Source organism: Cibotium barometz, chromosome 51 (assembly GCF_041138505.1).
Source record: "Cibotium barometz isolate CiBa-2024 chromosome 51, ASM4113850v1, whole genome shotgun sequence".
NCBI classification, from domain to species: Eukaryota; Viridiplantae; Streptophyta; class Polypodiopsida; order Cyatheales; family Cibotiaceae; genus Cibotium; species Cibotium barometz.
In genome coordinates this window covers 12,429,021-12,441,198 of record NC_141096.1, presented here as the reverse complement: position 1 = coordinate 12,441,198, position 12,178 = coordinate 12,429,021, and the positions used below count along the sequence as shown (strand labels likewise).

Sequence of the window (12,178 nt, the reverse complement as noted above, 5' to 3'; positions counted from 1 at the left end):
CACTTTGCATTATTGCAGCCAACCAATTTTCTGATTTTTGTGCCTCATCAAAATGAAAGAGGTTCTTCCTCTTCACACATACTAGACACAACCAAAGCATAACAATCTGATGCATAAGAGGCATGCTGAAAACTTGAATGAGTACGACTAGACATAGGTGCATCGATTTTACTATCACGCAAGGTTTGCACCAGCCATTTAGGCATACCTCTAGCCTGCTCATTTGCAGCCCTATCCTCATAAATTACATCCTATAAATCTCCATCAGAAATAGGCTGATCTATGATGTAAAATCTGCATAGGCTGAATATTTGCCTCATTAGGACTTGCATTTGAATTCCCACCTGTAAACAGAGGCAACAACGTATCAAATACATCCCGTGAGCTCACACCTGTCTCTTCTTTGGTACATGATAAGAAAGGCTGCACAGCATCTTCCACAAAAACAACATCTCGACTAATCAAGATACGCTTTGACTGCGGATGATACAATTTGTAACCCTTGCTCTCAGCACTGTAACCAACAAAAATGCATTTGACAGCCTTATCATCCAATTTTCTACGTTGTTGCACAAGCACTAAAGCATAGGCCAAGCAACCAAAGACACGCAAGTGACCAATAGAAGGCTTCCTGTCATGCCAAGCTTCATATGGAGTAACAGACTGCAAGGCCTTAGTGGGACACCTGTTGAGTACATATGCAGCACACATGACACCCTTAAGCCAAAACGCATGTGGCAAAGCTTGTCTCTTGACCATACATCATGCCATCTCCATAAGTGACCTGTTTTTCCTCTCAGCAACACCATTTTGCTGAGGGGTATACGGCACTGTACATTAGTGTTTTATCCCATGACTAGCCAGAAATGCATCAAACTCTTTAGACATGTACTCCCCCCCTCGATCTCAGAACGGAGGGTGCCTATAGTACAATTGGATACATTTTCAGACACATAAGCAAAAATTGTTTGAAGCACAAAAACACTTCGGACTTTGCCTTCAGTGGATATACCCATGCATGCCTTGAGTAATCATCAATGAAAGTCACGAAGTACAAGTGTTTACCAAATGACGGAGTTTGCATAGGCCCATATACATCACTATGTACAAGTTGCAATTTGCAAGTGGCGCACACAGAACCATCCTTTGGAAACGCAGAACCCTGCATTTTGCCCAAAATACATCCTTCACAAACATGTTTCAGTGGTGCCTCAAGAGGGGGCAATGAAGCAACCATATCAAATTTCTGCAAACACAGCAAACTAGCAAAGTTCAGATGACCAAAACGAGCATGCCATAGTTTTGCATCTGAAATTGCCTTTTCATCACAGAAATTGCATTTGCTGAATGTTCCACACACTTGTCATAAGAATTGAGCCTATACAGCCCATGAAACAAGGTGCCAGATGCAATCATCGTATCACCAGAAGTCAAATCATGAACAGTACATTTGTCATCCACAAATTTGACTACATGTCCAAGTCTAACAAGCGCAGAGACAGACAATAGATTCTTCTTTATCCCTGGCACATACAAAGTATCTGAAAGTGTGAAAGCGCTACCATTTGCAGCAGTAAGCATTATTTTACCAATGCCCTTCACTGGGTAAGAAGCATTATTGGCACATGTGACAGTATTTCCATTAGAGAGACAGCCTCAAGACAAGTGAACATATCACGATGCGAGGTAATGTGCTTTGTAGCACCACTGTCAAAATACCATACATCAGAGTCAACAGAAACTACCAAATATGCATCATGTACAGATGAATACTATTGGCCAATAATGAGGCGTGATGTGTTCACTCATGTGGAGTGCTGTGACGTTTGTCAGAAAGTTTTACTGGCAATACATGCTAAACGCCCATTCTGTATCCTGCACAACATTTGCAGAATCTGCATTTGTAGAAGCATCCGCTATTGTGGCTGCATTTGACTCTTTCTTCTTTGCCTCTTTAGCCTTTAGCTTAGGGCAATTCTTAATGACATGATCAATTGCCTTACAATAGTTGCACCACCTGATCTTTTTCTTGCCTTTATCAAGAGCCTTCTTAGACCTATTTTTGCTACCTGTGGAAGGAGAAGAAGTTGCAGACCTACTAATAGGAGAAGAGACAGTGGAAGGGGCTGCCTCACCACTTCTTCTCAAGCAACAAATGCCTGATCAACTGCATGCTGCCTAGCCCTATTTTGCCTGGACTGCGCTTCTTGCAAGAGCTTGTTGACTTAAGTATCATACTTGACAACATCAAGTCTGTTCTTAGTAACAAGTCTCCACGTGGAAGCAAAAGTCTGATATGACTCAAGTAAAGCATCAAGAACAGTCTGCACAAGAGAATGATCAAGAATAATCTCACATGTAGAAATCAACTGTTCCTTGAGATCTTTAATCTCAGCAAGAAAAACATTCATGTCATCATCTTCCTGCATAATCTTCGATTCTAGCTCTTTACATAGGTAAGAGATTTTTGCCTCGTTTACAACCTGCATACAAACCAGCAGCTAGAATATCCCAAGCCTGTTTTGCTGTTTTAGCTGAACGAATATGTGGAGTGATGTTACATTCGATAGAAAGTGCAATCAAGGGGCATGAGCCTGCGCATCTTTACCATCCCAACGAGCTTGTTCAGCAGTGGGTAAAACAGCAGCAACAGTAGAGCTGCTAGGACCTACAACATCCTCAACAGATCCTACATCTACAAAACCTAGACGTACATCCATACCCTACACAATGTTTCACACTCCTTTTGCAACCAAAACATGCTGCATCATGTATGCCCAAAGTGGGTAGTTGCTGTCTCCATCCAATTTGTCATCAGCAAGACAACATGCGAAATACATCATTGCTGTTATCAGCCATGGCCACTGACTGAAACTGATGCAAAAGCTACCTGTAATGAAGCAAAGACTAAACAGAAAACAACTTGTGCTATGTAGCACGGTCCATAATAGAATACGTATGCCTGTTTTGCAGAAAACTGCACTGTCAAAATTTCTGCACAAAATGACAAAAACACCTGTACAGAACTTGGAATGCAAAAACGAAGCCCGAAACAACCTCAGATGCAATTTCTGAGAACGCAAAGCCCTACAAGCCTATTTGCAGAGTATAGGGACCTACAAGCGCTCATGAAAGCTCACCTCAATCGGAGAACGTGAGTCGGAGGGTGCTAGCGGCGTAGCCCTGGGAGCTGATGCCTGCTCTGATACTAATTGTTGGAATTAGGGTTGCAGGAAAGCACATAAAACTTGGAGAAGAAGAAGCAAGAATGCACACAACACACAGTGTATTAGATTGTGTCAATGTACAAAGATAAGTTAGCCCTAGAATAATGGGCGTATATACAAGCCGGGAAAAAAACCTCCTAAAGAGGGAAAAAGTGCCTCGGCGGTCCTAAGTGTGTTCACACACATCACTGCCTATATATATGGCAACATCTCTCTCTCTCTCTCTCTCTCTCTCTCTCTCTCTCTCTCTCTCTCTCTCTCTCTCTCTCTCTTCACCCTTATATCTCCTGGTGGTGGATATCTCTCTCTCTTTCCCCCTACCTCTCTTTATATCTTATGGTGGATTTTCTCTCTCTTTCTCTCTCAGTGTGATTTGGCATGTTGGTGCATCTTCTATCCTATGCCTCATAAGTGATATTGCACAAGTTGATATGGCAACAACTAAACTCTCACATTCAGTCTGCTATACAAGAAGAATGATAATTTGGGCAAGAAATAAATTCCTTGGTGGATGAAAAAAACATTCTCAGTGTGGCCCCAATCTACTAAATCTATAGTCAAGGGTGTGTGCGAAGGCGAATGTCATTATTTTCTGCACCATCTTCACAATGTAATCTTCACAATGTAATCAGTACATGCCTGCATCTTTCACGTCATCATGCAATATGTAATACTTCTCCGGGCATCATACTTCTATCTTCCTGAGCACTCTAGTGGTGGGTGGCATGTAGCAACCAAGAGTGCCCACATAGACTTTTCACTAGCAAAATGGAATGTCCACCAGGGGTGCCCACTGCACACGGATTGTCCACCACAACAATGTCACACCAACATGGACTATCCATCGCAAAGGGACTGTCCACACCACCACCACAGCGAGTCAACGATATCCATAGCATTAAAGGCTCCAATGGCACTGATAGCACTGATGGCACCAACAACTGACACTCCAACGGCATCTCTAGAGATAGGAGATTTCACCAAAGGCTACACTGCCATCTCATGGCATCCACCAAAGATAGGAGATGTTGACTGACTAGACCTTAGGCATATATGGATATTCAACATCCTTCATTCTTCATCTCCCACTCACCTTCTTGGAGGACATCGTTTTGATCCTCATCATAGGAGGACATCCTACTTGGAGGACATCCTACTTGGAGGACATCCTTATCCTACAGCCCTATCTCTCTGGGAGGACATCCTTATGCTCATCCTCCATACCACTTGTACCTTGTGTTCTGTAATCAGCTTGAGCTATGTCTTTTTCTTCATTGTGACTTTTGTTGAGTGTGCAAGGCACAATAAAGGACATGTATCAGTGTTCTCGGAGTAGTGCAAGTGATCTCATTCCTTCCACAGTCTCGTCTCTCCTTATGTTGTGTTCCGCTACATAAATAGTGTCTTCTATATTGCGACATGAGCATCGAGGACTTTGGACATACTGTCTAGAGAAGAGACACCACATAATGTGCACGTCCCTTTCACAGTCTCGTCTCTCCTTGTGTTGTGTTCCGCTACATAATGTCTTATGTGTTGCGCCATGAGCATCAAGGACTCCGAACATACTGTCTAGAGAAGAGCCACCACGTAGTGTGGCAGGAACCTAGCCATGCTACACTCATCAAGTAAACATCACTACACAAAGGAATGTCTCCAAGATAGAATATTTGAGAAGTCAAATGCATAAGTGACCAAGGACATCACCAATAGTAGCAATACACAACATGTGTTCCCCCTCAAATACAATGGCCATAGAGACAGGAGATGACAAGTGCTATAAAGCATAATCATCAGAGTACGGATCATGACCATAATCTATGACTGGCATAGCACCATCATGCAAGGAAGACGTACTGCCTAAGGCACAATCATCATGAACCAAATTAGCCTCTTCTTCTTCTACATCAGATGAACCAACACCAACTGACAAATCCTGCATCTGTAGTATCAAAGTACCAATCAGCATTTGACAACAATGACGAACAAGAAGCAGGCAAATCACTACATGTGACTGTTAAGGCATAGCCATCATGTTCAAAATTTTCTTCCTCGGTAGTAGTAGTGTCAGTGGTAGTTTGCAGCAGCAAGAGCTTGATGCTTCTTCTTTTTCTCATTCTCTGTCCACTTCTGGTATTCCTAAATTACATGACCAAGTTTTTGACAATAGTTGCATCTCTTCTTTTCTCAATCTTCTCCCCTTCAGACGACTTAGGAAGATTTGAATGGGCCTGTGCTTTGCCCTTAGGTTTAGCACTAGAAGCAGCCCCAGATTTTTGCCATAGTGGGAGGTAGCAAAAGCTTGATTTAAAGCAATCATATTGTTTCGATTTGAACGAGATTGCTCTTCCTGTTCAAGAGAGCTACCAAATCATCCAAATGTATACAAATCTATATTCCGCTTCATCAAGAGGCAGAAAGTGGTAGCAAATCCTTGATGGGATTCAGGTAAGCCATTGAGAACTGTAGAGACAAGTGAATTGTTAGAGGTATGACGTCATCAATATTGATTAACTGCTCTCTAAGATCCTTGACACAGGTCAGAAATCCATCCATAGAATCACCCTCAGTCACATGCTCTAAGTCAAGATTTTTCCGTAGATAAGCTATAAGAGCTTCATTGTGGATCTGATACAGAGAGGAAAGTATATCCCATGAACTTTTAGAGGAAGTATAGGAACGGATATCAGGTATGACTTGCCGTTTACAAGAGAGAGAAATTAAGGCATGAGCCTGCGCATCTTTAGCATCCCAGCGGAGTTGTTCTTGTGTAGAAGGAATAGGTGCAAGTGATGCACTTCCACTAGAACCAGGATCACTTGTTCTTGTGTAGAAGGAATAGGTGCAAGTGATGCACTTCCACTAGAACCAGGATCACTTGTTCTAACACTGAATTTTCCTGATGTGCTACAGTGTAGATGCAAAACTAGCAAGCCTCAGCATCAAGCGGAACCAGCAAGCCTTAAGTCAGCACCAAATACATACACCCATAAATTATTTGCCACCATACATGCTTCATCATATATGGCCACATGGGATAGTTGGTTCCATCTAGCTTGTTATCAATGGACAACATGCTAAACAAGTCATTGGTGTTTCCAGACATTTTACACAATAAATGAATGCACAAACTAAAGTATACCTGCTGACAAAGCACTAGCTGCACGTGACTCAGAGTACCTTAAATGTCTGCTCACAATACATGTGCAAACTCACCAAACCAACAATATGCAGGTCAGAATCGGCAGACGTAGAATTAGTAGGTTAGAATTTGACATGGAATTAGTAGGTCGGAAGTTGACATGGCATTAGCAGGTCAAAAGCTAATGTGGCATACAGGTCGGAAGCTGACATGGAATCAACAGTTCAAAAGCTAATGTGGCATCAGAAGGTCGGAAGCTAACATGGTATTAGCAAATTGGAATGGGGTGACATGGATTCTCAGATCAACGTCAGCGGGAAGCGGGCTAACACTGAATTTGTAGAAGATCAAAATTTGCACAGGCAGAAGCAGCTAACGCTGAATCTTTAACCTAAATGCCGAACGTTTAAGACCATAGGTAGAATGATGAACTTAGTAAACCTAGCCAAGAAAGTAAACCTAGCCGAGCAATGAAAGCCGATGCTGCTGAATGTGAAAAGATGAAGGCTGAAAGCTGTGACTGCTGCTGACTGTGGAAAGCTGAGTTATAAAAGCCGACCCCACTAAATGTGAAAAACTGAAGGCTGAGTGTTGAATGTGGAAAATTTAAGCCAAATGCGGAAAGCTTGAAGTCGAATGGTTGAATGCGGAAAGCCAAACTCTGAATAGTTGATCGAGCAAAGCCGACGGACGTAGAAGTCCGATGCAGAAGGCTGAAAGCCAAAGGTTGAGTGGTTAACTGGGCAAAACTGACAGACATAGCTGAATGGCTAATCAAGCAAAATCGACTGACGCAAAAGTTCGATGCTTAAAAGTTGAAAGTCGAAGATTGAATTGCTGATCGGGTTTAGTTGACGAACGTAGCTGAATGGCAGACTGAGAAAAGTTGATGGATGCAGAAGTCCAATGCCAAAAGTTGAAAGTCGACACTCAAATAGCAACGGCAACAGTACAACAAATAGAAATCGTGGACACGGAAGTCCGATGCCGAAAGCTTCTTACTTGAGTTGAGTGTAGTGTGAGTGCATGCCCAGAATGTATGGCAACACAAATGAATGACACCAATGTACAAGAGGTAAAAACCCTAAAACTATGTAAAGTATGAGGTGTGGGAGTATACCCAAGATGTACGGTGTGGCGACAACTAATGACACCAATAATGCACAGAAGGAGGTAGAAACCCTAGATCTATGAGAAAGTGCAAGAGTGTACTCAGGATGTACGACATCATAAAGTTATGATACCATTTTACCACTTGCTTTACTGCTTTAGAGAATAATGGCATGGATCTATTGACTCTACAATCGGGCCTTGAAACTAGGCTCTGACAATAGTTTGGATTTGTTATCAATACATTGGTATCTCTAATACTGGCTTGACTATCTTGAACAATTGACCAGTTGCGAAAGTGGCGGATTGCTTCTGGTCACTGAGTGTTTTGTACTACATGCCCGCATCTTTTCATTTCATATCCGGGGACAAAGAAGGTAGGCAATTACCATTCGCGCGTATGGGCTTGGGTGACAGATGGACCCATAAAGGTTAAAGATTGGATTTTTGGCGAGATTCCGAATGGGCCAGATAATCTAGAACATCCAGTTTTCTTTCATTTTTTCAAGTGGACAGGTTTGTGGCATATCTAGTTAACTAGGAATACCTTCATATTTGATGTAAAAGTTGGTATTACAGCTCACATAGGTCGTATAAAAGGGCTACTATTGTGACAAGTCTCTTCCTTGCTGCTGTCAGCTCATTTGGTGGAGAATGACGCATCTATATATTGGATGAGCGTACTCCGAGCTACACCTGTAGTTCGGAGTAATTAGTGAGGGAAAGCTAGTACATCACATGGAGACCATGTGGCCATTTGTAAAGTAATTTTGGTAATATATCTTCTATTACGAAAAAAAAGAGTCTTCTTGTTGTTCTCTTCTTCTAGTTTTGGTTAAAATAAAAGTGAAATTGTGTAACACAAATTCGGCTCAAATTATCAATATTGCAGACACCCAAGGAGAGCTAATCCCTGCTATTATACGCACTACTCTGCTTGGAATGCCATGTGACAGCTCCTCGTGCTCCCCCACTGGAAGAGCAGAACGGGTAGGTCACTAACTAATGTAATCAATTTTCCTTGGACATTGCTGTCCATTTTTGTCAACACATGGTTGCACGCTCTCTCTCTTTCTCTCTCCTGTCATTATTGGCAAACTAAATTGGACATCTCACAAAAGGATAGGTTCCCACGTACAGATGATGTGAAAACCTTACCAGTCCAACCCTCCACCCATCCAATGGGGCAGGGGCTTGTCTGTAAACACTCAGGGTAGTTAAATAAAATTTGCAGAAAAGAAAGACATAAATGTTTAGCTCAACATCAAACTCGACTTCCATCTTCATTGCTCACCAAAAGTACTACAAAACTATACTAATACAAAACTTGACAGTAGAATCATATACATAAACACTTCTCCACAAGTACATCACATGGCATGGTTGTTGTCATGGCACAGGGGAGCCTGTCACACATAGCAATGAGGTGGTCAGAAACAGAACTCATACAAGCACATGTAATGCTCATGGTAAAGATATGAATCTGTACTGCATACCGGACAAGCATTGGAGTAGAGCTCTTACTTGTAGAGGACAATTTGAGAGGGCTCCGACGATGTTTGATTTCACCACGACTTGGGGTAAAGATCTCATCAAAAACTTCACCTTCATCAGCCTGATTGGCAGCCTTCCCTAAGCCCTGCAGATCAGCCTCCTGGACAAGGGAACCATGACTCTTATGTTAAAACACATAACAGCCTCCTGGACAAGGGAACCATGACTCTTATGTTAAAACACAGATCAGCCTCCTGGAGAAGGGAACCATGACTTATGTTAAAACACAAGAACAGCACCCCTCTCTCTCTCTCTCTCTCTCTCTCTCTCTCTCTCTCTCTCCATGCCAACGAGACTTCGTAAAACACAATGTGGTTTCTGTTCTCAGGACTGTAGGATGAACATAAGGGTGGATAATGCAGTGATGAGAAAACCACTATACTACAGTTTACAAACATAGGTCATGCCTTATCATTATGAAAGAATCAGAAGAGCAATTAGATTCCCATTACCCTCTTACTGCTTCATTATTTGTAAAAACCTTGCTTACCCTCATTGCCCTGTTGTAAGGTAAGGCAGGAGCTTCTTCGTACTCGGCTGCATCCAATTCTTGCAAATGCTGGCCTTTGAAAAACCTTGGGAGCGCGTATTGTCGAATAGGGACAAGAAGCATGATTAACAGAGGAAACAGAACACCAGCGACAGGGATCCAAGTGATGCTAAAACAAGAAATCAAGTAGAACAGCTGCAGCAGTGTGAAGACCACAATTGCCCTGAATGGCACCGTCTCCACAAAGGATACATGGGCATCTTCTAAAATCCTGCAAAGGGAAACCAAGAGGCATTAAGGGGGTTGCTAAGCCCAGGATACATGGGCATCTTCTAAAATCCTGCAAAGGGAAACCAAGAGGCATTAAGGGGGTTGCTAAGGCCAGTAGTAAGGAGGGTGCTGAAACCAGAAGCCAATTTTAGCATGAAGCAGATTCAAAAACTCCAGTAACCTAGTAAGCCAAGAGAACATACTTGTATCGACGACTCGGAGCAGTGAACAGTAGCAACAACCTCTCCCAGAACTGATTACCAGGCAAGCTCTCAATGGCCATGAAAGCAAAGTATCCCCATAGCACCGAAGTGGGGATCTTCTTCAAGATCGGCATTGCACCTACACATCCCCCAACCATCAGAGATTGCAGTAGGTTACTAAGGCGTTGCTCTTTGACCTCGACAGGTAGGAGTTCATCCACATCTTTCTCAGGATCAAAAATGCTTTCATCAACTGGAGCATCTAATGTGCCACTACTTGCAGCTAGCTGGATGGTGCTATTCTTCAGTTCTTTTAAAGCCTGCACATAAGAGAGTCACAACTTCAAAGAATGTACATATGTACATGTGTGCATGCACATGTACATGCACGATTGATTGCACATACCATCAAAAGCTATGCATATACCACATATGTGCATGCACATGCACTACTGATGGTGCATACCACGGATGATGCCGGTTGGTATACAAGAGGAGTTTGCATCTGCTGAAAGGCCTCTTGCATACTTCCATAGAGTTGTCCTAATGAGGCATTCTGCTCAATGCTTTTCTTGGCTGTCTTGACCAGTTTATTCCGCACCAGCTGACAAAAAAATGGAGAACCAAAACCATAACCTCAAAAGGAGCAAGCTAAACAGGCTTCACTAATCAAGTCTCTGATAGAACCACATCTCACCTCATTTTTCAGTGTTGCTAAGCTTTTTGTGTGCATTGGTGATTGAGGTATGACACCATTCGAAGGAGGAATACCAAGCAAGCCACAAACTATCACCTGTTACATGACAACAGCTAATAATCACTTCAAATGCCATGTAGTTCTAGCACCAGCATGGGCATATGACTTTTGCAAACATCTGCCCATAATGATAGGCCCAAAAGGCCCTTATTGAGCGACTCCCTAACATTTATGGGCATTAAACCAAAAAGCACCAGTGCAAAAGGAGAAGTAGGTGTAGGATGGAACCAGAGCAGACAAAAGAAGAAGATCGTAATGGAAAGATGAAGGCTTGCGTAAGTTGAACTCCTTCTGTTGAGCAAGCTGAGATGCAACACTATGATCAAAGTAGTACAGCACAGCTATCATTGTCGCTGGGATGAAGGCAATAAAGATGTACAGCACCGGGATCTCAAGCATTTCCTGATAAAACAGGATGAGTACATACTCATTATAACATGTTTCCAGAGTCTAATCACTAGCCTTCTATGGTGAAGCATAATGAAAAGCAAAGAAGTAGGTTATGGATTTTAGTTGCCCATGCCATGACTGCTGTAGTCTTCACCTCACCTTGATAACTGTCCAGTTCTGGGCTGCACCAGGAGACCATGGATTAGGGCTAAAGAGGCGTCGCGGGATGCCTGCAGGAACATGGCCAGTGGGAGCATAAGATACTGCAGTCCACACAAGTACCATAATGGGCACTCCATAATCAGCTATGACAGCTCTCATCCAACCTGAGAAGACAACAGAGACAGAACAAATTGGAATTAATACATGCATAGTTGATCTTTATCGGATCCTTAACTTGAGAATGTTAAGGTCTCCCATTCTACATGGTCCTTGTGTGCCTCAACACATTCTTATCAGTGCATTGCTTGAAAGACCCATCTATTGTTTTGCTTTAAAAGATGAAAGCAACCTCAAAAACATGGCTGAACATTCCTAAACATGCCTGATCCATAGCGCCATGAGCGAGCCTGTCTGCTTCTTAATCCTGTGAGGAGAAGCCCAAATGAAAGAACCAGGGCAAACATCCCATTCCCAAAGCGCCACCCAGGCTGGAACTCAGGCAGAGTTGGATTTTCTCTCTCTGGTATTCTGAACTCCTCGAAGATACCCTTATGCAAAGATAAAAAGGTAACAATGGTTTGCTTGCCATCACACCACATATCTAGCACCTCCTAATTTAAAATCTATCAACATGAAATGCAAAACTGGCACTACGACTAGCAACAGATTGGTGCACTGTTCTTTTTTTTTTTGCAGCAGGAACACACACACTCTTTCTTTTCACCCCTTTGTGGAGGGAGGGCTATTTTCCCCACCTCCCAAATTGGTGCACTATATAGTGATTCTTACCTTGATAGCTTGCTGCATGAATAGCATTGCTATAAGCAGCCCAAAAAGCTCCCCAGCAACACGGGTGAATCGATTGATTATGGA

At 42.6% G+C, this 12,178-nt stretch overlaps 1 protein-coding gene across 2 annotated transcripts in view; it reads right to left on the bottom strand.

Moving 5' to 3' along the window:
- Positions 1–8,731: 8,731 nt before the first annotated feature.
- Positions 8,732–12,178, bottom strand: part of LOC147609337 (putative boron transporter 2) — a 7,857-nt gene continuing 4,410 nt past the window's right edge. The window contains exons 4-13 of one of the 2 annotated variants that reach the window (XR_015264256.1): positions 12,095–12,178; positions 11,688–11,853; positions 11,303–11,469; positions 10,982–11,155; positions 10,694–10,789; positions 10,463–10,600; positions 9,997–10,316; positions 9,524–9,863; positions 9,004–9,133; positions 8,732–8,885 (exon numbers count right to left, since the gene is read on the bottom strand). The exon at positions 12,095–12,178 is cut by the window's right edge and continues 55 nt beyond it. Coding sequence is in view for 1 of the 2 variants with exons in the window: in XM_086787811.1 (XP_086643937.1) it covers positions 8,869–8,885; positions 9,004–9,133; positions 9,524–9,794; positions 9,997–10,316; positions 10,463–10,600; positions 10,694–10,789; positions 10,982–11,155; positions 11,303–11,469; positions 11,688–11,853; positions 12,095–12,178 (1,563 nt within the window). In the remaining variant the exon portion in view is untranslated. The remainder of the gene's footprint in view (positions 8,886–9,003; positions 9,134–9,523; positions 9,864–9,996; positions 10,317–10,462; positions 10,601–10,693; positions 10,790–10,981; positions 11,156–11,302; positions 11,470–11,687; positions 11,854–12,094) is intronic. The other variant, XM_086787811.1, reaches the window with a different exon arrangement.